The sequence below is a fragment of the Vipera ursinii genome, assembly GCF_947247035.1.
Source record: "Vipera ursinii genome assembly, chromosome: 2".
Lineage (NCBI taxonomy): Eukaryota > Metazoa > Chordata > Lepidosauria > Squamata > Viperidae > Vipera > Vipera ursinii.
This window is the reverse complement of record NC_139513.1, coordinates 56,950,482-56,976,460: the sequence shown is the minus strand read 5'-3', so window position 1 is coordinate 56,976,460 and position 25,979 is coordinate 56,950,482. Positions and strand designations below refer to the sequence as shown.

General features: G+C 40.1%; 1 protein-coding gene across 5 annotated transcripts in view; it reads right to left on the bottom strand.

The window, feature by feature from the left end:
- ARHGEF3 (Rho guanine nucleotide exchange factor 3) overlaps window positions 1-25,979 on the bottom strand; it is a 145,010-nt gene that overhangs the window by 24,670 nt on the left and 94,361 nt on the right. For all 5 annotated transcript variants that reach the window (XM_083352927.1, XM_083352926.1, XM_083352928.1 and 2 more), the window contains one exon: window positions 2,909-3,016. In XM_083352927.1, the coding sequence (XP_083209053.1) occupies window positions 2,909-3,016 (108 nt within the window). The remainder of the gene's footprint in view (window positions 1-2,908; window positions 3,017-25,979) is intronic.

Here is a 25,979-nt window from a genome sequence, read left to right as displayed (position 1 = left end):
GTCACGTAGACCTCCAACCTATTTGCAAGATTTTGTTCTAAAGTGATTGTATTATTGCAAATACTTGTATCACTGCTGTATTTTATTTCAACTATATTTTTATGTTTGTACATTCTAGGGGGGAGGGGTGTAATGTATTGGGCCTGTTTCACTTGAACTATACGTGTCTTTGAATGCTGTTTAAGATTGCGTAATCAGGGAGTCTGTGTAATGGTTGCTGGCTTCTCAGGCAAGCAGTCTCCAGGACCACCATTGGTTGGCTCTAGGGCGGCAATAGGCTCCTTCAAACCTATTGGCTGCTGCCTAGTGGCCAGCCGTATAAATAGCTGCATAGAAGCCTTGGTTACTAGTTCAGTTCCTGCATTCAATAAAGCATGTTCATGCTTGAACTCTCTCGCCTCGTCTCCTACTTGCAACAAAGAACCCAGTACACAACATTTTTATCTAGTTAGAATTAAAACTATATATCGACAAAAGATCAGCAAACGACCACAAGTTCTGATCTGTATCTAATCGGTTGATCAATTACTGTAGGCAAATTCTGAATCATTTTAATAATACATCAGATCAGAATAATTGTGTTTTATGTTAGTTAAATGCTCTCCTTGAATGGCTCTCATTTTACTTATCTGTTAATAATAATAATAAACTACCTGTTGCCGTTCAGTTGAACAAAATCCCCTTAAACAATATTCTCTAAGCATTATTGAAATATTACAAACCCTCTTCCAACTCACATAATTTCTTCAGAATCTTATTAGAAATTGGGTACCAAAAAGCATGTCATGCTCAAGAAAAATCAAAGGGCCTGATGTCCCTTCATCTCTTTCTCTCTAAACAAAAAGTAACTCACAGGGCAACCAAGATAGTTTCAGCATCCAAATCAGATACAATCCAATTAAAATTCAGTGTAATCTAGAATATCTACAGTAGATCCTATTGGATACAACCTGCAAAATATGTTCAGCAGTACTAGTGAGTCATGTTTGGATGGCCCCAAGATAATCACCGAAGCCACACTATCTTGACCCTTAGCTCTGGTCCCTTCAATCCATGATTCTATCAGTTGTCAACCTTAAATCCAAGTCCATCTTATCCAGGAGAGTATGAATATTAAAATGTTTTTCTGTGAATTTTTTAAAGTTCTGAATAGAAAGGTAAAATCATTGGATTATAAGGGATACAGATTGAAGCATTGCACTAATATTTGATGAACTGGAAGCCTGGGCAGAAAACTTAATCCAAACTCTGATGGGCAAACAGGATCCATCATTCTTTTTTATTATTATTATCTTATTGCTTTTCTTTTCCTAACCCAACATCTGATCTTTTGGATACAAATGGATAATTCTTTTTGCTCTTTCTTTCTTTCCTTCTTTCCTTCTTTCCTTCTTTCTTTCTTTCTTTCTTTCTTTCTTTCTTTCTTTCTTTCTTCTTTCTTTCTTTCTCTTCTTTCTTTCTCTCTCTCTCTCTCTCTCTCTCTCTCTCTTTCTTTCTTTCTTCTTTCACTCTTAGAAAATAACTATTATGATGGGTGTGTTCACTGACACGTGGATTCACCTCTAATCAAACCTGTCCTAAGAATATCTGAATTATATGTTGGTCTCAGAAGCATTGTTTGAAATAAAAATTATGCTAAAGTCTGGTGATTTTCTTTGCAGAATGCTACTTTCCATCTAATTTTATTTCTTTATTTAAAGAATCTAAATCAAATGAAATAATGAGGCATGGATCTTGTAGGCTCCAGAGGAGATATCTGCAGGCACAGTATCACATTAGGGATCCAGCTTCCAGATTTGATCCTCTGCAGCATGTTGCAAAGTTTAAAAAGGTGAGCCTACAGTAGTTTGTATCTTTAAAAGTCAGTAACAATATCTATTGACTTACTCTATAGCCATTATTTGGGTGAGACAATTTCCAAATGAGATTACAGACTGAACTGCTTCTGAACACACTGTTACTTTCTCAAACTGAGAAATTTGGAATGGAATGAAATGAATATCATTTTCTTCATATTTATATTGCCTGACTATTTGGTAATCTAATGGTCCGTTTTCTCTCTCCTCAGAAAGATGCTACACAAAAGCAGCTACTTAGTTATATAATCGATACTGATCTGCTTTCATGTATAATTTAACCTTCAAATTATCAAAGCAGTTGATTCATCAATATTCATTTTCATGCAGTCTGTACAAATGTAAACAGATGACTGGATCTTGGTTCATTAAAATCATAATTATTTTGCCCTGAATTTGCATTTTAAGTATATATTTGAAAACTGAGTAGATTGCAGCAATTGGAAAAAAATCTGTTTATGGGGCATCAGGACAAATATTAAAGTTGTCTATTTAAAATTAAAGTAGAATTATCAAAATAATTCTACCTGTACATTTAAATATTACTCTTTTCTATAAAAGTCACATTTTAGGCCAAAAAAAATCTCCAGTTGAATATTTTATGTAACTATTGGTGAGAAATTAAAATGCAAGGATATTTTAACAATAAGTCTTATGCTCATTTTTGTCAGAAAAAAGAAGTGTTTTACAAAAAGCAATCAACCCTATGAATATTAATTGTTATACAACAGAACTCTTTCATTTATCTTCTTCCCAAAGTAAAAAAAAACATCATTTATATTTTTTTAGATTTTGGGAGCATTTTTCACCTGTAGATTTTGGGAGCATTTTTCACTTGTACATATGTTTAGTATGGAAAATTGCTCTCTGCTTAAGACAAAAAAAAATCAAAAGCACAGTTATATTCATTACACCAAATCCCATATAATAATTTTGAAGGCACTCTTTACCTTATCAGGGAGATGGGCAGCATATTAATTAATAAAATAAATAAATAATCACACACACACACACACACACACACACACACACACACACACACACACATATACCTGGAGTGTCTGTCCAAATCGCTTCAAGGGAGTTGTTCGGACAGGAGGAATTAAGCTTGCTAATGATGTCACTCTAGAAAGAGGCTTGACCCGCTTGTTACTGGGCTCCTGTAAATTTTAGACAAATTAATTACATATAAGCATCATTACACAGGTGATTTTAATGATAATACAAAATAATATAAGAGGAATAGATAATGCAAGACGAAAGCCACCAAAAATGTTACCTAGCCAGTCAGTCCCCTTCCCCCAGGGCTCTAACCTGTAAAGGAGTTGTTGTTGTTTTTTTGTAAGATAACACTGACTTAAATAGAAATCAAATTATTATTAAATTATTAAATCAGGTCATTAAACATGTTTATCCTAATATTGTGTTCGGCACAAATAAGTGTAGGGGCTCAAACAATCACTCCATTGAGACCCTACTATCTAGATGATTCTCATGTGACAATGAGAAGATAACAGGACTGAGCAGATTTGTATGACACTGATTTGTAATGGCCATTTTTCTTTTGGGGCTCTGGAAGTCTCCTAAAATAATGCAAAGAAATAATGTTATGCTCATGGGTACCTCTTGAATGCTATTAAAATATTGTGTATTACATTCTGATGCAGACATATTTACTATCGACTTATGGCACTCTCTCCCCCCCCCAACACATACACTAACACCCTCAGCATTTCATGATTAAATCGCTCTCTTCACCGTGTTCCTCAGGGTTATCTTCATCAAATAATTATGAGGTTTCTTTGTTTTTCTCTTTTAATTTATAAAGTAATATCCTTTTGTGTTAGGGATAATTTTTTTAAGTCTGTATTTTTTTGGTTTCAGTGCAGTATACCTGATAATTCCCTTTATTACGCTGGCTCCTTGGATCATTGGTCATGGTACCTGGGATGATGGGAACTGTGGTTCAACACATGGAGGCAACATTAGGGATGGCTAAGCTATAGCAATACATTTCCTCCATAAAGATATTTTTTCTCAATAGACCCAGCTCTAGCAAATATGAAATGTCTGCAGTTCCAAGAGACTGTATTTGTGTGTGTGTGTGTGTGTGTGTGTGTGTGTGTGTGTGTGTGGTGTGTAGGGGACACATAACCAAAAATGAGTAAGATATTTTCTTTGAAATGGGGCTTACTATTTAAAAAGTGTATACAGAATTACATTTTGTTAAACAACTTTGTTCCAAAATTCAGTTCCCAAAACAATTTCTTATCTCTTTTAATAACACAAAAGAAGCTGCTATGAATGTTTTGATGAACTCATTCCTGAAGGGCATAGATAGTGTAAAAACAGAAATATTTAGCCTCAAATATTTCTCCCTGCTGATAATCAAATCATTATACATTTCTCTATTCAATAAGTATCTTTTCAAAGAGACAAAAATTAGAGCATTAAAATGACAATATCTGTAAAGAACATTTGCACATTTAACACTGTTCAACATCCTCTCTTTATCTAAATGCAATGAAAAATATAAGTATATTTATTATTTTTAAACACTTAGTAAGCATCTAGCATTGAGTAGGATACACAAATAATATATAATATTTAAATCTGTGTCTGTCAAGATTTTCTGAAGAAATATTATTACTTCTACATGCCAGAAAAATATAAACAAAATTGACAAAACTGGTAAATAATTTTTAAAGTTGATGATTATTACCCTTGCTTTCCTAATATCCATCCCGCACTGAAGGAATCTTGGGCAGCACATGTAAAAGACAAAATCTGAGAGAAAAAACTGAAAAAAATGTTCCGGATGATGTGGAAAAAAAAATCCAAAAATATAAAAACAGAAAAACAGAAAAAACCCAGGACTTTTAGAAGATATGAATTTAACAACTCATCAGAAATAATATTTTAAAGAACATTTTAAGCACAATCACCTCTCTTTTTCAGCCATAATTATGAAGTTTACTTAAGCACCTTGTAATTCCAGGTTTGTGGGGGGGGGGGAATTCCCAGGGAAAATAAGCCAGACCTTACTGTAATCTTCCATATGTTACTAAATTCATTGTGGCAATTCTTCTTGTAAACAAAAACAAACAAACAAAAACCAGGACAGTGGCAGCTTCTTTAAGTTTGGTCAGAAATACTATTTCCATCAGTGCAGATATGGACAGGAGAATCAAATGCAAAGCTAGGTATTGATCTCTCTGTAGATGAAGCTGACGTTTATCAATATCCACTAAAGCCAGGCACTAAAATGTGAAAAAGCCTCCCATGTATATCAAGACCCTATTCCGTTGTGGATGCTCTGCAAACAACAAAAGCCAGCTTGCCCTCATCTTAGCCAAGGTGGATTCAATTTCCTTTGTCTTCAGCAGCGATGACTTAGCTCAGTCTTTTGGATGGTACATTTATTTTTACGCCACTGCAGCACCGCCGGAATACTGAACACAGGAGGGAAGTCTGTGAGCGTTCGTTCACTCATTCACTCTCGTTCTCCTCTAAATGGCCCTTCAAGCCTTCAGCGGCTTCTTGCTTAGCGTGCCTCTGCTGCTGTGTGTGCCACTGCTCTCCCGGGGGCGGAGAAAGGTTTCTCATCTGTCCCACTGCAGTCCCAGGCACCGTCCCATATGACATGGGGCAGAGCTATGCTGCAATCTCCTTTCCTGAAGGTGTGATATTCTTCAGAATATAATAACCAATATTCAAACTAGACCTAGTCATGGCTTGGTAGCAAAACTGCGTTTCAGGTATTATCAAAAACTTGCTATTTCTACACTGTAATTCCAGGAAGTAAAACATAGAATTTCAAGATGTTTAGAAATTCCTTCTTGTTAATTTATCGGATTTTTCTCTATGAACAACGACCTTCACAAAAATAAAACACTCCAGATGATAAGAGGAAAACTCATTTGAGGCTGAAGATGCTGACTTGTTCCAACCTTTGAAGTGTAAACAAAGTATCTTTTAGACATTTTACCAAAGCCTTGAAATTATGTGCCCATGAACAGCACCTTTGCAATTAAGAAGCAAGAAGGTTAAATCAGTTTTCTGTGTAGAATCCAAAGTCCTTTCAAAGTATTCTATCAGGGGCTTCAGGTTAACAAAGGATGAGGCCACATTTCTGCCTCCCCTCTTTGTCAGAGATTATCTTCTTTTTCCCTCTGTGCTTAGCTGGCTGCCAATGGAGAGAGACAGATCACTGATTACTTGCTATCTCTAGTTTAAACTATCCAATCCTATGGGCAAGGACCAATTGCTTTGGTCTTTTCTGCAGAATTAATACTCCCTGTCCTAGTACATAATTAATTTTCAGCAGCCATATAATTTCCTCTTGCTCTTTGACAATCCTCTCCATTAGTATTCATTTACCAGCATTTTGCATCTAAGCCGGAAAAATCTCTAAAAGGACACTCAAATCAAAGACAAAGCTCAGAGGTGGTATATATTTACATACAAGTTATATTTTCCTAAGCTTGGTAAATGCCAGCCTATGGAGAATACTGCAGAGCCAATTTACTAGTGTAGTTAGATTGCTACCAGGGATTACTGTGATAAGACAGTTGTTGAAAAAGTAGTATCATGCCAGGTTTTCAAGATGATACAGGACTGGCCCTCTTTGTTATCTTTCCAGCTATTTAATAATTATTCATAAATCAGCATCTCATACACCGCTGGAATAATCTCTGGAAACTAACGTGTTAAATTTTATCCCATTGTTTAAGCTTGCATAGATCTTTTAAACCTTCTCTTTCTCTTCTAAAGAGTTAACTACTCCCCCTAGTTTTTGACCACTTGCAAATGTTATTCTCTATCTCAATTCAGATCATTAACAAAAATGTTGAACAGAAGGCCTTGTACAGCTTTGTAACATGTCATTTGATACTATTTACCAGGCTGATCTGGAACTACTTGTGTGGCATGCACCCAATAATGAATTCATTTAACAGCTGTATCCTAGCCTGTGTGCTTATCATTTTATTAATGGGGATATTATGAAAGTTTTTGACAAATCTTTTGCTGAGATCAAGGTATAGCGCAGTGATGGAAACCTTTTAGAGATCCAGTGCCCAAACTGCAACCCAAAACCCACTTATCTATTACCCCCCGTAGATAGGGCTCGCAACTTGGGGGTCCTTCTAGATTCACAGCTCTCTTTGGAAGAGCATATTGGAGCTGTGACTAGGGGGGCCTTTGCCCAGGTTCGCCTGGTGCGCCAGTTGCGAACCGGGATGCCTTGCGTACAGTCACTCATGCGCTCGTGACTTCTCGTCTAGATTACTGTAATGCTCTCTACATGGGGCTGCCCTTGAGGTCCACCTGGAGACTTCAACTGGTGCAGAATGCAGCCGCGCGAGTTGTCTTGGGGGTTTCCCGATACTCCCATGTTACACCTTTGCTCCGCGAACTGCATTGGCTACCGGTTGCTCTCCGGGTGAGGTTCAAGGTGTTAGTGATGACTTACAAAGCCCTTCATGGCATGGGTCTGGATTACCTACGGCAACACCTGCGGCCGGCGTCAACTTCCCTCCGTCCAGTGCGCTCCCACAGAGAGGGCCTCCTCAGGGTGCCTCCGATCAAAGAATGCCGATTGGCGGCCCCCAGGGGGAGAGCGTTCTCTGTGCGCGCGCCAGACCTGTGGAACCGCTTACCGGTTGAGCTCCGGATGGCCCCCGACCTTCGCTCCTTCCGGCGCGATCTCAAAACCTTCTTTTTTGAACAAGCTGGCCTGGTCTGACGGGATGGGGTTGGGTTTTTTGTTTTTTTTTATAATTAGTTTTAACTTTTAATATATATCAATTACTACGGGCATAGTTGTTTAATCACTTTTTAATTTTTGTATCCTGTTTTTTATTATGTATTGCCCTGTTCACCGCCCTGAGTCCTTCGGGAGAAGGGCGGTATACAAATTAAATTATTAAATTAAATTATTAATTAAATTATTATCTATCATCGGGTGGCAGGTGGGCATGGCCACAGTGGTCCTGGCAGACTGGGTGGGCGGGGCCAGGGCAGCAGGGGCCAGTCCCTCGCCATCTCCGGGGCACAGCACGTGTACCCACAGAGAGGGCTCTGAGTGCCGCCTCTGGCATGCATGCCATAAGTTTGCCACCACTGGTATAGCACATCCACCCCCAATCTATTAAACTGATATATCTATCAAAAAAGTAGGTAAGATTAGTTAAACAACATGTTTGCGACAAACCCATGCTGGTTCTTGTCAATTTTGCATTTCTGTCTAAATGCTCACAGGTATGCTGTTTAATAGTCTGCTTCAGGATTTTGCCCAGAACAGTTGTCAAACTGTAATTTTCTAGGTCCTTCATCTTCTACTTTTGAAGATGTAGATGCTGGCTTTCCTTGTTTTTCTAGGCCTTGCCAGTTTTTCACTGGGACTCAAAAATTTCACTTTAGTGACTTTGAGATCACCTCTGGTTTTACCTTCAGTAGAATCAGATGTAATGAATCTGGCCCTGGAGAGTTGGGTTCATTTAAAATTAATGAAATGCTATATTACTCTCACCTTGTCTATCTTCAATTGCAACTTTCTCTTCCCACTATTGTCACAAAAAGGTGTGAGAGTGGGTCTAGGACTGAAAGACCTTACACACATAGACACAGCTGCAGATTTTCCCCTTATCAATGGAGAAAGTTGCCTCCTAGCCAATGCACCACAGTGCTTTGAGGGAGAGTCTCAGTAAATTTCTATCTTAATGTACATTCATTAAGATAATTGTAATTCTAAATTAAAGAGCTCATACGCTGGGTTCCTTGCATTACTATTTATTTCACCTTAATTTTTCCCCCTAAAGACAACTAGTTCTTTTTCATTACTGAGTTCTTTTTCATTACTGAGAGAAGATAAATATAAAACACAAGTATTCCATCATTTTGCCATCTCCTATTATTAATTCATATCTTTGTCTTTGCAGTAGTCTTACAGCTTCTTTGCCTTTTTATTCCTGATGGAGCAGAAAGAGCCTTTTATGTTGTTTGGGGTATTTTTCACAAGCCTCAGCTTCTTCTGAACTTTAAGCTTTCTGGCAACTGCTTTATATCCTTTTTTGGTTATACAATCTTCCTTCCATTGCCTATAGATATCCTTTTCTTTTTAGCATTTCAGGAAGCTGTGTATATCCACACTGATCTTTCTAATAGTCTACATTAGCTTGCAATTGTACCTTTTTTTTCTTCTACTAGCAATTGCTTGTGATTGTACCTTTAATTGTTTCACAAGATTTCCCATCCTTCTCAGTCATTATTCTGTCAGATTTTTAAACAATTTGATCTAAAATAGCTCTCATCTGAGTTCCCCGAGTCCCTGGTATGTTATAATCCAGAAAGTAGTTTGAGCTCTCTTCAGGCAAGAAGTCAAACAATGCACATGACCATATAGATTACCATTAAATGTCCTTTGCTATCCACGTTTCTTAGAATCTTCTGTAACATGGACCCTGTCAAACTCTCACCCAAACTCCTGGATGTTCCCTGTTCAGACACTTGAGTCAGTCTTCCAAATGCTGCTTTTCTAGATGTGCTCTCACCTAGACTAAGACTTCTTCCCATTGCAAAGAATATAGCCTTATATCCGGTGGTGTGTGGGTCAATGTTTAAGAACTGGTTCTTCAAGCTCCATTGCCACTGTCGTTCTCTGCTGGTACCCGCAGAATAGCTGATCAGTATAGTGGAGCAGTATTGCTTGCGACTGGCTTGAAAAAATCCAGAAAATTTAACAATTGGTTCTCATGAGCTGGTATGAGGTAACGCCAGCATACCACCTCTTACATGTAGCCTTAGAAAATGGATTGAGTGTCAGGCTAAGGTACATTTATTTTACAATATTTATTAGTTTTCTATACAGTTCTTTCAGCAAAAACTATCCTGCCTTCACATTTCTTTCTGAACAACCAAAGGAGAGCCATTCCCATTTTTCTGGCAGAAAATAAGCCAGTTGTTCCTGATGATTCGGTACTAGAAAGGCATTGACCTGGATCAGTATTAAAAGATTACATACAATACGATCAGCACAAATACTGCAAAAATAATTTTACTACATTTGCTGTTTCTTAGGAAGCTATTTTTCACCTAATAAAGGCTGTATACATAAGCATGTGCTTATGACTAAGAAGTTTTTTTAACCAAGATTTTCTATTAATACAGTAAGATAATACACAAATGGGGAAAAATCTTCAGAATGATAAGTCCTGAACGTCACCCTAGCTTTAAAATGTATTCATGTGCCATTCCATTTTACTTAGGAAAGTATCAGTTATTCTTTTGGTCATGCATACTCCAAATTAACCTTATGAAAGGTTGTAGAATTTATCTTTGATGTACATTAGTAAGAGCTGGGTTATAACATGCTGAAGTTGCTGAAGAAACTAAACCTTAGAAAATAATTATAATCACAAGTACTACATTTGAAGATACTTTATTTAACTACCACGTTTTAAAAGTTACTGTATCCTATATATTTCTAGAATAAGTATTTCAAAATTGTCATAGCTTGTTCCAAGCACATTATGAAGCAAAAAACCAAACCAAACAAAACTAAAAATACTCAACTGAAAGTGGCATATATAATATATAGGTGCTAAACAATATTTTTACAGTCTTAAAAAATTGAGATGGCAAACCATCCATGGCAAAATTAGATAAAAATAATTATTCACACATATTTCTTAACTAGAGTCCTTGTTTATTTTCAGACTGGGTCTCATACATAAGACTACTGTAGCCTAACATATCTTTGAGGTGCTCTTCATGACCAAGGTGGTTTGTAGTTATTAGTAAGTGTCACCAATTTTAATAATGCCAATGAGGCATTATTAGCCTGGATCAGAGCATTCATCACAATTCTAGTTCACTATCAGTACCATCTAAACCTGTTATCTGATGAAATCCATAGACATTTCTGCACTGAATATTATGTACTGAAAACCATTATGCTACATATATTTTAAACAGCATTGTATGAACTACTTATAAATAAAAGTCAAGTGACCCTCCAAATATGGGAAGTATTTCAGGAATACATAAAATGCCGGGGTTATTTCCATAACGCTGAGGGAAGGATTAAGGCTAAAAATATGGAACCTAGAATTGTTGATAATGTAAAAATAGATACTAAAATTAAAATATGCAGCCTCTGTTTCAAATATAAATCACTGGTCTAACTTAAAATGAAAGGCTCTGCTGTAGACACTCTATTTCTGGCACCATTATTGTATTTCACTTTCAAAATTTCTAATTGTGCAACATGGTTAAGGGAATAGGAATACTGATGCTAGTAGTGAACAATGAGTAATGGTGATGGGGGGAGAGAAAGAGGTCTACATTAGTTTAATTTTTTTTATTTTATTTTAAATTCCATTTATATCCCGCCCTTCTGCGAAGACTCAGGGCGGCTTACAAGCACTAGGTGAAATTAAAAATGATATACCAAAACCCTATAATGAAAAAATACATTAAGAGAAAACCACATTGGATCAGTCTTCTGTAGGATACTCCTGAAATTTAGAACTGAAAGAGTGAAAAAAATCCCTGAAATCAAACCATTTTTTTCTCAGTAAAACTCAGAATTCCTGAGGTGTACTGGGGAAACCAACCACCCACAAGAGTTGCAAAGAAAAGTCTACATTTAGTTTTGCTTCAGGTTTGCCACAGCTGGGTCCAAAATAAATCATTTCACTTTTCAAACATAGCTGAGTGAGATCACTGAAGTATGGAGCTACTTTCAGTTTTGCACAGAATTCTTATATAAAAATGCTTTAATTTTTTGCACAAGTATGGATAAGATACTTTGCAACTGCTTGCAATGTCTAGTGGCTAGTCTATGATTGCTTTTCAAAGTATACCTAAATATACAAAACACTAGTGGTAAACTGAATTATTTGTCCTTTTTTCTGCCCACCCCCCATTTCCTTGCATCTTCTTTGGAGAAGAATTGGAGGTACTATTTGCATGATATGGGTTTAGTGCATTACATAGGAAATGGGGAGATAAGATCTCATAAAAAGAAGCATGTTCATGTGTGTATGTATGTGTGTGTGTGTATATATATATGTGTGTGTGTGTGTGTGTGTGTGTGTGTGTGTGTGCGCACACACACACACATGTATGTATATATTTCAATGGCTGCCCGACTCACAAGAAGTAACTCTGGGCAATTTACAATTTCAAGAAACATAAAAACCATAACATAAAATAATACAGTTAAGACTTCACAACAACAGGATAACAAAAGAACAGAGATAATAGCAACAGAAATAACAATAACAACAGAAGCAATTTTCAGCCAACTAACAACAACCACAATAACAATAGAGCTGGAAGGCACCTTGGAGGTCTTCTAGTCCAACCTCCTGCTCAGGCAGGAAACCCTATACCATTTCAGATAAAGGACTGTCCAGTCTCTTCTTAAAAACTTCCAGTGTTGGAGCATTCACAGCTTCTGGAGGCAGGCTGTTCCACTGATTAATTGTTCTAACTGTCAGGAAATTTCTCCTTAGTTCTAGGTTGCTTCTCTCTTTGATTAGTTTCCATCCATTGTTTCTTGTCATGCCCTCAGGTGCTTTGGAGAATAGCTTAAGTCCCACTTCTTTGTAGCAACCCCTGAAATATTGGAATACTACTATAATGTCATCCTTAGCCCTTCTCTTCATTAAACTAGACATACCCTATTCCAGCAACCGTTCCCTATATGTTTTAGCCTCCAGTCCCCTGATCATCTTTGTTGCTCTTCTCTGCACTATTTCTAGAGTCTCAACATCTTTTTTACATCGTAGTGACCAAAACTGGATATAGTATTCCAAGTGTGGCCTTACCAAGGCATTATAAAGTGGTATTAACACTTCACGTATTTCTCCTTCAAGAGATTTACATTTTCTACATGCTCATCCTAGTTTAGCCTAATGTTTGGTGGAGAAGCTGTGTTTAGGGAGCCTGTGGAAGGACAGAAAGGTCAAGGAGACTGCTGTTCGATAAGGTAGACAGAGGAGACATTCCCCTTGGTCCCACTAAGTGGCACTGTTTCATGGAAGAACCTGAAGTATGCCCACTCTGCCAGTCTCATAATATGAGTAGAAAATTTGGGACACAGGAAGTTCTGCAAATAACACAAACCAGTACCACGAAAGGCTTCATAGGTGATAACCCAAAGCTTATCAGGAACCAGTGCAATTTAGGTACACTGTTCAAAGTTGGACTAGTGCATTTGGGACCAGCTGCAGATTCCAGATGGCTTTCAGTACAGTGCACGTACAGTGTATTGGAGTAGTTTAGATGAAAGGTGACTAGGGTATGAGTCACTGTGAGCAGACTTCCTGATCCAGGAATAGGCACAATTGGTATATAAGAGGGATTTGTGCAAATGCCTTCAAAGACACAATTGTTACCCATGGTTCCAAGACGAGTTGAGAGTCAAAACACAGAGGTCCCCAATCTTTTGGGCACCAGGGACCAGTTCTGTGGAGAGAGGTTTTTCCATGGACCAAAAAGTGCATAGTTTTGTGTGCTGCCTCCATCCAATGGATGGGGCTTTGCTTGTTTGTGCGGACCAGTTGCTGGCATGCTGCGGCCTGGGATTGTTCCACTGATCGGGGGTTGGGGACTCTGGTCTAAAGATTAGGAACAGATCGTCATGAGACCTGATGCAGTACTGCAGACTAACTCTGCCCATAGTCTGGAGTTTGAGCCTGATGGGCTCAGGATTAACTTGGCCTTCCATCCTTCCGAGGTTGGTAAAATGAGGGCCCAGATTATTGGGGGCAATATGCTGACTCTGTAAACTGCTTAGAGAGGGCTGTAAAGCACTGTGAAGGGGTATATAAAGTCTGCTATTGCTATTGCTATCATGAAAAAAAATCTATATGGTCACTAAGAGTTGACACTGATGGCACAATTAATTAATCATGAAACAATACTGTATTAATAGACAATTATCAATACAATTAGATAATATATCCAACCTTAATGAAAAGTGGATTAGTTGTAAGGAAAGGAAAGCGGATATGGAAGTTTCTTAGAACAGAGTGAAAAAGAACATCATATAGAGCATGCAACAGAAGTATGATGAGTTATGTTAAGTTGTCTGAAAAAAGGATGCTTCATGGAAATATTAATTCAACAGAGACTACAGATGATGGAAGAATGCACATAAGAATGATTGCTGCCAAAAATAATAAAATACATTGCATAATGTGAACATAAAGCTACAAAGACAGCAAGAAACAGTGAAGAACAGGAGAGAACATGCAGGAAAAACTGCACCTTTGATGAAGAAACTTGGGTTAAGGCAGATCCTCCAGCAGAGTGTATGCTATTAAAACTAAAGTATAAAATTATTTGGATTGAAATTGAAGTACGAGAATACTAGAAAGAATAAAGATTGATATAAGAATGATAACAATAAGTTGAAGATTGGAATTGAAATAATTGCTGTTAAGTGCCCAAGAAAGCACCAAGAAAATGATGAAAAATGTAAGGATGAAGAGGTAGATAGTATTGGAGCAGAAACGTTAAAATATGGATATGATTTGCTTTTGGAGTGGCTCTGATTTGTTTGTAAATATGCATCTGTGCCTGAAGATTGGAAGAATGCTGTTACTGTTCACTTGCACAAAAGGACATTTAAAAAGAGTGAATGTGAGATAAACAAACTTGTTAAGTGTGCCTAGAAAGTGGCAATGTACAACATCTGGAAAGTGCAGTGTAGCTTTAATCTGGGAGAGGTCATCATAGATCAGATTTTTGCTGTTCATTAAGTAATTGAGAAACATGAATATGAGAAAGAAAAATTACTGTTGTAAAATTATTACGGTATATTCATTGTGACAAAAGTGTGTGATAAAATGAATAGATATGAATTATGGATTTTTTTGTGCTGGAGTTGAAACTTGGATGCTGAATATAGCAAGGATGGTACATGATGGCACTAAATTGTGCAAGAATAGATTGAATGCTTAGCTAATGGTGTAATGTTGAGCAAGGAATAAGTGTAGTATCCCCTTGTTTAAGGTTACTAGTCAGCTTTCTGTTTAACATTGGAATTAGGCTTCACTTCCCATATTTTTTTCAAATTGCCAAAAGTACAGTATGAATTCTTTTCCCAATATGGCTATATGAGCAAAGAACTATAATCTTATTCATGATTTGCAAAGTAGGTACTCTCCTTTCAATGAAGCTTGGTTTCTTAAATAGGCATGTGATGTCAAAATTGTTTTTAACTGCCTCATCAGGAAGCTGGCATAGGTAGAGCTTCTCCAAGACAACCAATGCGAAGAAAATTTATTAGTAAAGGTAGGAACTGCCCTTATGAAAGAATTCTAACCACATTCAAATCCCTGCACTTCTCTTTCCCACCCATAAAATATAACAGTTTGAACCCACTCTTTTGGACACAAAGGATGTGTCAACTTTCAAACGATTTTGGCTGCAGCCATCTTCACTTCATTTTTGGTTGCCACAGCAATGGGAGGGGGGAGATGTATTCTTTTAGTTTAGACATAACAATAACTGTTCTGTGGGAACCAAGGTCAAGCTACCTAAGTTTTGGCGGGCTGGAGCTTCCATTAGAAAGCCCGCCAAAGTAGTTAATTGAGGATTGTGATTTATGACATATTTTGCAGGGGTGGGAAGTACAACTTGTTATTTTGTAACCTTGAGGGGGGAAACTTTCAGTCTTGGTTTCACCTTTGTTCCTGCCGACACTATGTAGCCATTAAATGTGTTCTTTTGCGGAAATCAATTGCCTCGGAATTCTTATTTCTACTGGTCTCATCTATCGGAACCATGACAGGATGATTTCTGCCACTGTATCTCTGTATTATTAGAAAGGTAGCCTAATTTCAGGCTGTTTTACTTGCAACCTTCAGAGAACTGATTCTCACATTTTTCTTGATAGCACTGAGGAAGTTTACCATTCAATTCTTTCAATTTTTTTTGTTTTAATTTCCCAACTCACTCTATAAACATGGGGTTACCTGATGAACTCTCATTTAACCACTAATCAGATCCCACCTCTTTAATTTTACTGAGAGCAAAGGTGGTTTGGTGATGGTACCTATATGGAAATGCCCTTGGAAGTACTCCCCATGTTCCATGATGCTTGTTCAAAGGTAAAAGAGCACAGAACTACAGTCTCCAAAAAGGGCTAGAGAGCGACAATTATACAAGTAGCCCTCGACTTTCAGGGGTGGCCCAGTGACTTAACCATTAAGACACAAGGCTTGTGGGCTGGAAAGCCGGCAGCCCAGGTTTGAGACCCAAGGGCCACGCGAAGAGGAAAGCTCTCCTTACTTGTCCCAGCTCTTGCCCACCTAGCTGTTTGAAAGCATGCAAATGCAAGTAGATAAATAGGTATCCTTTGGTGGGAAGGTAACAGTGCTTCATGATGTCATGCTGGCCACAAGAACACAAAAATGTCTTCGGACAGCACTGACTCAATGGCCTTGAAACGGAGATGAGCACCACCCCCTTTATTTGGCAACAACTAGTGGAGTAAAATCTGCAGGGATCTCTTTACCTTGATTTACGATCGCAATTGAGCCCAAAATTTCCATTGCTAAACAAGACAGTTAAGTGAGTTTTGACTCATTTTACAATCTTTCTTGCCATAATTGTTAAGTGGATCATTGCAGTTGTTCAGTTAGTAACATGGTTGTTAAGTGAGTCTGGCTTCCCCATTGGCTTTGCTTGTCAGAAGGTCACAAAAGGTGATCACATGATCCTGAAACACTGCAACTGCATGCCAGTTGCCGAGCATTCCAATTCTGACCACGTGACCATGGGGATGCCACTACAGTTGTAAATATGAAAGGTGGTCATAAATCACTTTTTTCAGTGCTGTTGTAACTTTGAAAGGTCACTAAATGAATGGTTATAAGTCAAGGACTACCTGTAACACCCCACATCAGCCATAAAATCTAAAACATAATTCACTGTATTTTAGCTCTCTTGTCCCACTTTTCAGCTAAGCCTACCATCCAGAGTGGCTTTGTGTAATAAAATAAAGGAAAACCCCAAGATATACCACCTGAAGAAAAGATAGGAAATAAATCAAATAGTTTCATGAAAATGAGATACAATGTTGCAATGTTCTTGGCAAAGTATGGTGCCTGCAAAAGGCTAATTCCAGTATTATATTGCATTGCATTGCAATTCTGCCTTTTCCTCCTTAATGGATTTTGGGACTGCAGGAAGAAAAAAAAAGACAGGAAAATTAAAATTAAAGCTATCATCTTGACACTGCCATCCACTTGCTCAATAGATTCTCTGTTTAAATTAGAGCAGATGATAGAACAATAAAAGGAAGCAAAAGTTATCTGACTGGCTAAGTCAATATAAGTTTCACATTGATTTTTGGAAGGGAAAGTGAGTTTACAGCAAGCTACCATCTATTTCTCTTCCTTCACTTCCTGGTACTTCCAGCACTGAGCCTCTCCTGTCCTGCTCAAAGTGCCGTGGGTCAGAAGCAACCAATCTCTAATAAAGGTCAGTCCAATACACCACTAAATAGATGGGAAAACTAACAGATGCTCTGGCAAGGCTATCATTTACGTTTTTGTAATATCCAATCAAAATTATTTAAGCATGATAGATAGAATTGTTCTTCAAGATCAAACCTATGTACATAAAGGACCCAATTCTCAGATAGGCCAACTCAGATTTCTTTTTTTAATCCCACTACCAGAGTCTTGCTGAATGATAACAAAAAACAGTACAAGACAACCTTGCTCATGCCCTAAATTTGATAGTGACAGTCTTAGGCTGCATTAACAAAGGGACAGAATCAAGATCACATAAAGTGTTAATACAATGTTATAATGCCTTGGTAAGACCACACTTGAAATACTGCATCCAATTTTGGTTGCCACAATATATAAAAAATGTTGAAACTCTGGAAAGAGTACGGTACATAGAAGAGCAACAAAGATGATTAGGGGTTGCTGGAATTGGGTATGTCTAGTTCAGGGGTAGGCAACCTTGGCTCTTTTATGACTCGTGGACTTCAACTCCCAGAATTCCTGAGCCAGCCATGCTGAGGGGGAAAAGAGAGGTTTCCAAGCTGAGCCATGCTGGTTCAGGAATTCTGGGAGTTGAAGTCCACGAGTCATAAAAGAGCCAAGGTGGCCTGCCCCTGGCCTAGGCCTAGGCTGCTTTATGACTCATGGACTTCAATTCCCAGAATTCCTGAGCCAACCACGCTGAGGGAAAAGGAAGAGGTTTCCAAGCTGAGCCAGGCTGGCTCAGGAATTCTGAGAGTTGAAGTCCATGAGTCATAAAAGAGCCAAGGTTGCCTACCCCTGGTCTACTTTAATGAAGAGAAGGACGAGGGGTGACATGATAGCAGTGTTCCAATATCTCAGTGGTTGCCACAAAGAAGAGAGGGTCAACCTATTCTCCAAAGCGCGCAAAGGCAGGACAAGAAGCAATGATGGAAACTAATCAAGGAGAGAACCAACCTAGAACTAAAGAGAAAGTTTCTGTCAGTTAGAACAATTAACAAGTGGAACAACTTGTCTCCTGAAGTTGTGAGTACTCCAACACTGGAGGTTTTAAAGAAGATATTGGACAGCCCTTTATCTGAAATGGTATAGGGTCTCCAGCTTGAGCAGAGGGTTGAACTAGAAGACCTCTAAGGTCCCTTCCAATTCTGTTATTCTGTATTCTGTTATACTATTTTTCAAACTTGACCATGTGGACTTAAACTCCCAGAATTCAGCATGCTGGCTGGAGAATTCTGCAAGTTGAAGTCCACATGGCTTAAAGTGGTCAAGTTTGAGAAACACTGAAACATTCTATCAATGGTGCTCTTCATGAGATGGCAGACGTCGTGTTCTGGGGATGTAGTTCAACATCACATTGGGATCTTTAACTCTATTTCTTCTCAAGATTATATTACCCGTATGGGTTGTTTTTAACTCCCCACAAGAGTATAACAGAAGATCAAATATATGAGCTAAAGAATGTTCAAATTTTTACAATGCCATCATAAAAAATAATATCCCTTTTTTAAAACATTCTTTAAGGGGCAGATAAGTATATAGTCATATTTTTGTGGAATTTCATTTTGTATCCTAAGAAGTATATTTCACATTTTGAAAAAAGGCCTGGATCTAGTGATTTCCCAAAAATAGATATTCTAATCTCATTTCATAGTTCACATATATAACCAATACTTAATTTTACTTTTTACTATCTTTCCAGCTAGCTGGTGGACACGACTTGCCTACTGGTTCTATCTCTGCCTCCTATGCCATTTCTTACAAAACTGCTCAGCTGTCTGACACAAAAGATTGGATTTCTGGGGGAGGCAGTGTTGCTTATTTTATTTTTAACAAGCTGCTATGAAAGACTGTTCATTATGTTTGTTTTAACTGGTGAATTTTTTTTAAAGTTCCAAGTTTTCCCTTGTAGGCCAAATGTTGTTGTTGGTTGCAAAATCGTGTCCAACCCATCGCGACCCCATGGACAATGTTGCTCCAGGCCTTCCTGTCCTCTACCATCTTCTGGAGTCCATTTAGGCTCATGCCTACTGCTTCAGTGACTCCATCCAGCCACCTCATTCTCTGTCGTCCCCTTTTTCTATTGCCCTCAATCTTTCCCAGCATTAGGCTCTTCTCCAGTGAGTCCTTCCTTCTCATTAGGAGGCCAAAGTATTTGAGTTTTAGCTTTAGGATCTGGCCTTCTAAAGAGCAGTCAGGGTTGATCTCCTCTAGGACTGACCGGCTTGATCACCTTGCAGTCCAAGGGACTTGCAAGAGTCTTCTCCAGCACCATAGTTCAAAGTCTTCAATTCTTTGGCGCTCAGCCTTTCTTATGGTCCAACTTATGGTCCAGCTTTCACAGCCATACATTGCAACTGGGAAGACCATAGCCTTGACTATACACACTTTTGTTGGCAGGGTGATGTCTCTAGGCCAAATAACCAGATATAAAACTTAACATTAAGAAAACCAAGATCATGGCATCCGGCCCACTCAATTCCTGGCAAATAGATGGGGAAGAAATGGAGGTAGTGACAGATTTTATTTTCCTGGGCTTCAAGATCACCGCAGATGGGGAGTGCAGCCAAGAAATTAAAAGACGCTTGCTCCTCGGGAGGAAAGCCATGGCAAATCTAGACAGCAAGACGCAGACCTGGCATGCATCACAGAAACCTGGTTGGGCCCAGAGGGAGGGGTCCCTCTGACTGTTTTATCCCCTCCAGGTTTCCGTGTGCTACATCAACCTCGAGTTCAGGGTAGGGGAGGTGGCGTGGCGGTCGTTATCAGAGAGACCCTCCATCCGCGGGAGGCCACTGCCCCTCAGATAGACGGATGTGAATCCCTCCTCTTAAGATGGGGTCCTGGTGGTCAGTTGGGCCTACTTCTGGCATACCTTTCACCAAGCAGCACAGCAACGGTTCTACCCAAGCTACCTGACGCCATCTCAGGATTGGCGGTCGAATTTCCAAAACTTATGGTACTGGGAGACTTTAATCTACCTTCCCTGGGCAGTGCATCAGAAGTTGGCCCGAGAGTTCATGGCCTCCATGACGGCCATGGACCTGACTCAAATTACTCAGGACCCAACTCACGAGGGAGGAAACATGCCTGATCTTATTTTTGTCTCTGGGCAGTGGCTAAATGGACTGGGTGGGGTTACTCCAACATCACAACCCCTTTCATGGACAGACCATTATCTCCTGCGGTTGGGCCTCTGTCACGTCACCCCCCACTGTCAGGAGGCGGAACCGACCAGGTGGTTCTGCCCCAGGCGCCTGATGGACCCAGATAAATTCCACATGGCGCTTGGACCGATTCCCACCTCCCTCTCCCACAACCCGGTCGAGTCCTTAGTTAATGCCTGGCAACAGGCTGCTTCGGAGGCGCTAGACCACGTTGTCCCTTTGCGGCCTCTGACCCGGCGCAAGTCCCGACTCGCTCCTTGGTTCTCCAAGGACCTGCAGGAGATGAAACGCCAGAGAAGGGGCCTAGAGAGCATTTGGAGAACCAGTCAGTCTGACCGAACACAGTTAAGATCCTTTTCTAGATCTTATCTCGTGGCAATGAGGGTGGCAAAGCGCGCCTACTTCACCACCCTCATTGCGTCCGCAGATAATCGCCCGGCCGCCCTATTTAGAGTGGTCCGCTCCCTTTTAAGTCAAGAGACGGGAGAGGACCCCCTACATGGACGGGCTGAGGAATTTAGTAAATATCTGGTGGACAAAATTGCTCAGATTCGGGCTGGTCTGGACTCTGACTGGGCAGTATCTAACGAGAGGAAAACGATGAAGTTGGCCGAGTACATTTGGGAAGAGTTCGATCCTGTGACTCCGGATGAAGTGGACAAGATCATGGGGAAACTAAGTGCCGCCACATGTTTGTTGGACCCGTGTCCCTCCTGGCTAGTCTATGCATCTCGGGAGGTTACATGAGGCTGGCTCCTAGCAGTTATCAATGCCTCACTGAGTGAAGGGTACTTCCCTGCTGCCTTGAAAGAGGCGGTGGTAAGGCCCCTCCTCAAGAAACCGGCACTGGACCCAGCTGTTTTAAACAACTTCCGTCCTGTCTCCAACCTTCGCTTCCTTGCGAATGTCGTTGAGAGCGTGGTGGCACGACAGCTCCCTTTGAACCTGGAGGAAGCTGAATATCTAGATCCGTACCAATCGGGTTTCAGACCAGGGCACAGCACGGAGACGGCATTGGTCGCGCTGGTGAATGATCTCTGGCGGGCCCGAGATAGAGGTTATTCCTCTGTCCTGGTCCTATTAGATCTATCAGCGGCTTTTGATACCATCGACCATGGTATCTTACTGCGCCGTCTTGAGGGGCTGGGAGTGGGAGGCACCGTTCTGCGGTGGTTCTCCTCCTACCTCTCGGACCGTTCGCAGACGGTGTTGGCAGGAGGGCAGAGGTCAAGCCCTAGGCCTCTTAAATGTGGAGTGCCTCAGGGTTCGGTGCTCTCGCCCCTCCTGTTCAACATCTATATGAAGCCGCTGGGAGAGATCATCCGTAGCTTCGGGGTGAAATATCATTAATATGCTGATGATACCCAGCTATTCATCTCCACCCCGAACCAACCCAGTGATGCCCTCGATGTGATGTCCCGTTGCCTGGAAGCGGTACAGATTTGGATGGGAGAAAACAGGCTTTGACTCAACCTGGCCAAGACTGAGTGGCTGTACATACCGTCATCTCGTTTAGTCCAAGAGGTTCCATCTCTGACTATAGGAGGAAAGATGTTACCTCCCATTGATAGAGCACGCAATCTGGGCGTCCTCCTAGATTCACGACTCCGTTTTGAAGATCATATTGGAGCCATGGCTAGGGGGGCATTTGCACAGATTCGTCTTATATACCAATTGCGCCCCTTTTTGGACCAAGATGCCCTACGTACAGTCACCCACGCACTCGTTACCTCCCGTATTGATTACTGTAATGCTCTCTACATGGGGCTGCCCTTGAAGACCACCCGGAGGCTTCAGCTGGTGCAGAATGCAGCTGCACGGGTTGTGATGGGAGCTCCCCGATACTCCCATATTACACCACTCCTGCGTGAGCTGCATTGGCTACCAGTTGCCCTCCGGGTGAGATTTAACGTGCTGGTACTTACCTTTAAAGCCCTACATGGCTTAGGTCCAGGATACTTGCAGGACCATCTGCTGCCGGGAACAAATTCCCATCGTCCAGTACGCTCACACAGAGAAGGCCTCCTCAGGGTACCGTCAGCTAGGCAATGTCGGCTGGCGACCCCCAGGGGGAGGGCCTTCTCTGTGGGAGCGCCAGCCCTATGGAATCAGCTCCCCCCTGAGCTTCGGATGGCCCAAAACCTCCAAATCTTTCGCCGCGGCCTCAAAACACTCCTGTTCCACCAGGCTGACCTGGACTGACAGGCATTTTAATTAATTTATATTTAGTATTTTTAATTTATTTTTTAAATTCTCTAATTTTAATTTATTGCACAGATGTTCTCAATTTTATTTTTATCTTGTTTTCTGTACTTATTATATGTTTTGTTGTTAGCCACCCTGAGTCCTTCGGGAGATAGGGCGGGATATAAATCCCATCAATAAATAAATAAATACTAAAAAGCAAAGACATCACCCTGCCAACAAAAGTGCTTATAGTCAAGGCCATGGTTTTCCCAGTTGCAATGTATGCTATGAAAGTTGGGTCATAAGAAAGGCTGAGCGCCAAAGAACTGAGGCCTTTGAACTATGGTGCTGGAGAAGACTCCTGCGAATCCCTTGGACTGCAAGGCGTTCAGACAGGTCAGTCCTAGAGGAGATCAACCCTGACTGCTCTTTAGAAGGCCAGATCCTGAAGTTAAAACTCAAATACTTTGGCCACCTAATGAGAAGAAAAGACTCACTGGAGAAGAGCCTAATGCTGGGAAAGATTGAGGGCAATAGAAGAAGGGGACGACAGAGAATGAGGTGGCTGGATGGAGTCACTGAAGCAGTAGGTGTGAGCTTAAATGGACTCCAGAAGATGGGAAAGGACAAGAAGGCCTGGAGGAACGTTGTCCATGGGGTCACGATGAATCGGACATGACTTTGCAATTAACAACAACCACAAAACTGTAGCATTGAGATATATAACTCGATGAACTCTAAAACTGTAGTAGAGGAAAAAAGGTGTTAAACAGTTGGCAGTGATGGAAATGCTGGCCCTTTCTTTCTGGGTGAAATTAACAAGTATTCTAACAATTATTCCCTTTCTAGTTTCGGGGAGAACTATAACATACTTTTACTCCACCAGTCCTTAAAAGAGATGAAAAAAATTAGAAGGGAATCCACCAACCAGGGCTGTGTTAACCTTGGTTTGGATGAAATTCCAATTTGTCATTGTAACCAAAGCAGAGGACAGGGTTGAAATGTGGAGCAGGATTTCTTAAACTGGGCATTTCCAGCTTGTTTATATGCAGGAGACAAGCAGAAAACCCAAAGATTCTAAAACTGATCTGCAGAGGCAGACATAACACAATATCTTGTTATCTGGGATAATAGAGGTCACACCAAATCATCTATTGCAGCAAAATCAATTTTCTGAAAAGCATGCCTTCCCTATAGATAATGACTTTAATTTCAGGTTTTGAAAAGCTACAAATTAACCATCGGAAGAACAGGTGGCAGCAACAGTGTTTTTTCATCTGCTATTGTGGCCCGTTCAGATTTCTTTAGAATAAAGGTTGCAATTTGAGGCAAAATGTAGTTGAATTATCAAAGTTCTTTACAGGAGAAACAGCTTTGAACATTCATTTTAGAGGATGTTACAGTTTCCTGTTTTTTCCCCTTTCCCTTTTAAAAATGGTTGTTTAAAATGACAACGTTAAACAAACAAAGCTGGCTAACTAACTAACCAACCAACCTTGTGACAATAGATTTGTTTACTACTCTAAAGTCTGAAAGTAAAATATTTTCAGACTGTACAGTAAGTAAACAAATCTACTGTCACAAGTTTGTTATGCCACATATTAAATGGCCTTTAGAGAAGAAAATTCTTTGACAGGACCTCTGACCCTTGTTTCTTAGAAAAGGTGATTGGTCTGTTTGCTCTAACTTGTATCATTTTCCAATGAAATATTTAAATATTAAGTAAGATCAAACTACAGCGTAAATTTAAACAAGATTTACCTCAGTAAAAAAAAAAGTGGCAGACTCCTAATTGAAACCCTAATCTGAATCTGCTACATACCGTACTAATTACCTCTAAGTCTTAGAGATCCAGACTGCTTCTAGACAATTCTGATATTTCACACCGATTCGTTAACTTCAAAATGTTTCTCATGCTAATCCTTCACCAACCAACCTCTCAACTCCCTCCCTTTCAGTATCTTCCTCAGAACCTATTTCTTTCTATCCAACCCACACACCCCACCAGTTCGTCTCTGAGCCCCCTCCATGTCTCCCAAGTGGCCTAATTGGAACAATATATTCCAGTCTGCTTTACGCTTAGAACTCACATTGCTGCCACAGGGAGGCATTATGCTCCTCCAGAATCAGATCTGGGGGTGTGCAATCTCAAGCACAGTACAGTACATATGTTGGGCAGATGAGCTGATTTATTTTTTGGCTCAGGTGCGGTCTAACCCAAACCCTGGGTGGATGGGGTGGGGGAGATAGTTTTTCCATTTGCATCACTGAAGTACTGCAGAGCTTCTGGGTGATCTGTTTTCCTGTAACTCTGGCCTCAGCCCACCTCCCCGGCTCCTGGGATTCAGCTGATGTGCTCATAAGTCCTTAAAAGAAAAAGGCAGCCTGACAAGATTCCCCTCATGGCAACCTTTCAGAAGTACATCATCCTGCAGAATCCACCTTAGACCACAGCCAAGACTTGTCAGTTCTGCTTCTTGGAATTGTTCCAGACAGCACGGTAACCCCAGCAAAGGAAATGGGGATGATGTTGACAACAGCCTTGTCTGCTTCCCATTGTTTCTGGCATAAAGCCAGCTAGCCTGCTATAGACCAGGCTGCTCTTTTGTTTAACTACTTTCAGGTGGATAGTCAAAGAAGAAAGAGTCTAGCCATTTCTTTTCCTTCCTTGCTTTTGGTCGGAGAAGGTAAAGATGTATACGGTACTTGATCTCAAATGCAGCGGTGCCTTGCAAAGTATCGTTTTAGCTGTTGGGAACAGAACCTAATTGCAAAACTGCCCCCATACTATTGTTTTACTTAGCAAGAACCTTCCACCTCCTAGAAACTTTTCAGTGCAACAATGGAATGGGGTCCTGGCATTTCTGCAGCTATTCCTTTGCAACAATTATTCAAGCTGATTGTAAAAAGTTTTCTTTTTTAAAAAAAAGTAGATAAACATGGAGATTACCTACCAGAAACACGAATGTGTACATGCATTCTATTTAGCTCCCCCTCCCCTGAGAGCATGTATGTGTATGTATAGAGTGGTATCTTTTTTTGCTCCGAGATTTCTTGTAGTTTAGGTAAATTACCGAATAATATTTTTTTTTGTACTCTCCTACTAGTCAGCTGGAAAGAGAATATTGATGGGCTCACAGTTTCCTGACTTGCCATTTCAAGGTCAGAAGAATACCATCTACAGTCAGATTTAAGAGGGACAGGAGAATGAAAACAGCACTACCATGTAAGAAGGACCTTTAGAAAACCATACA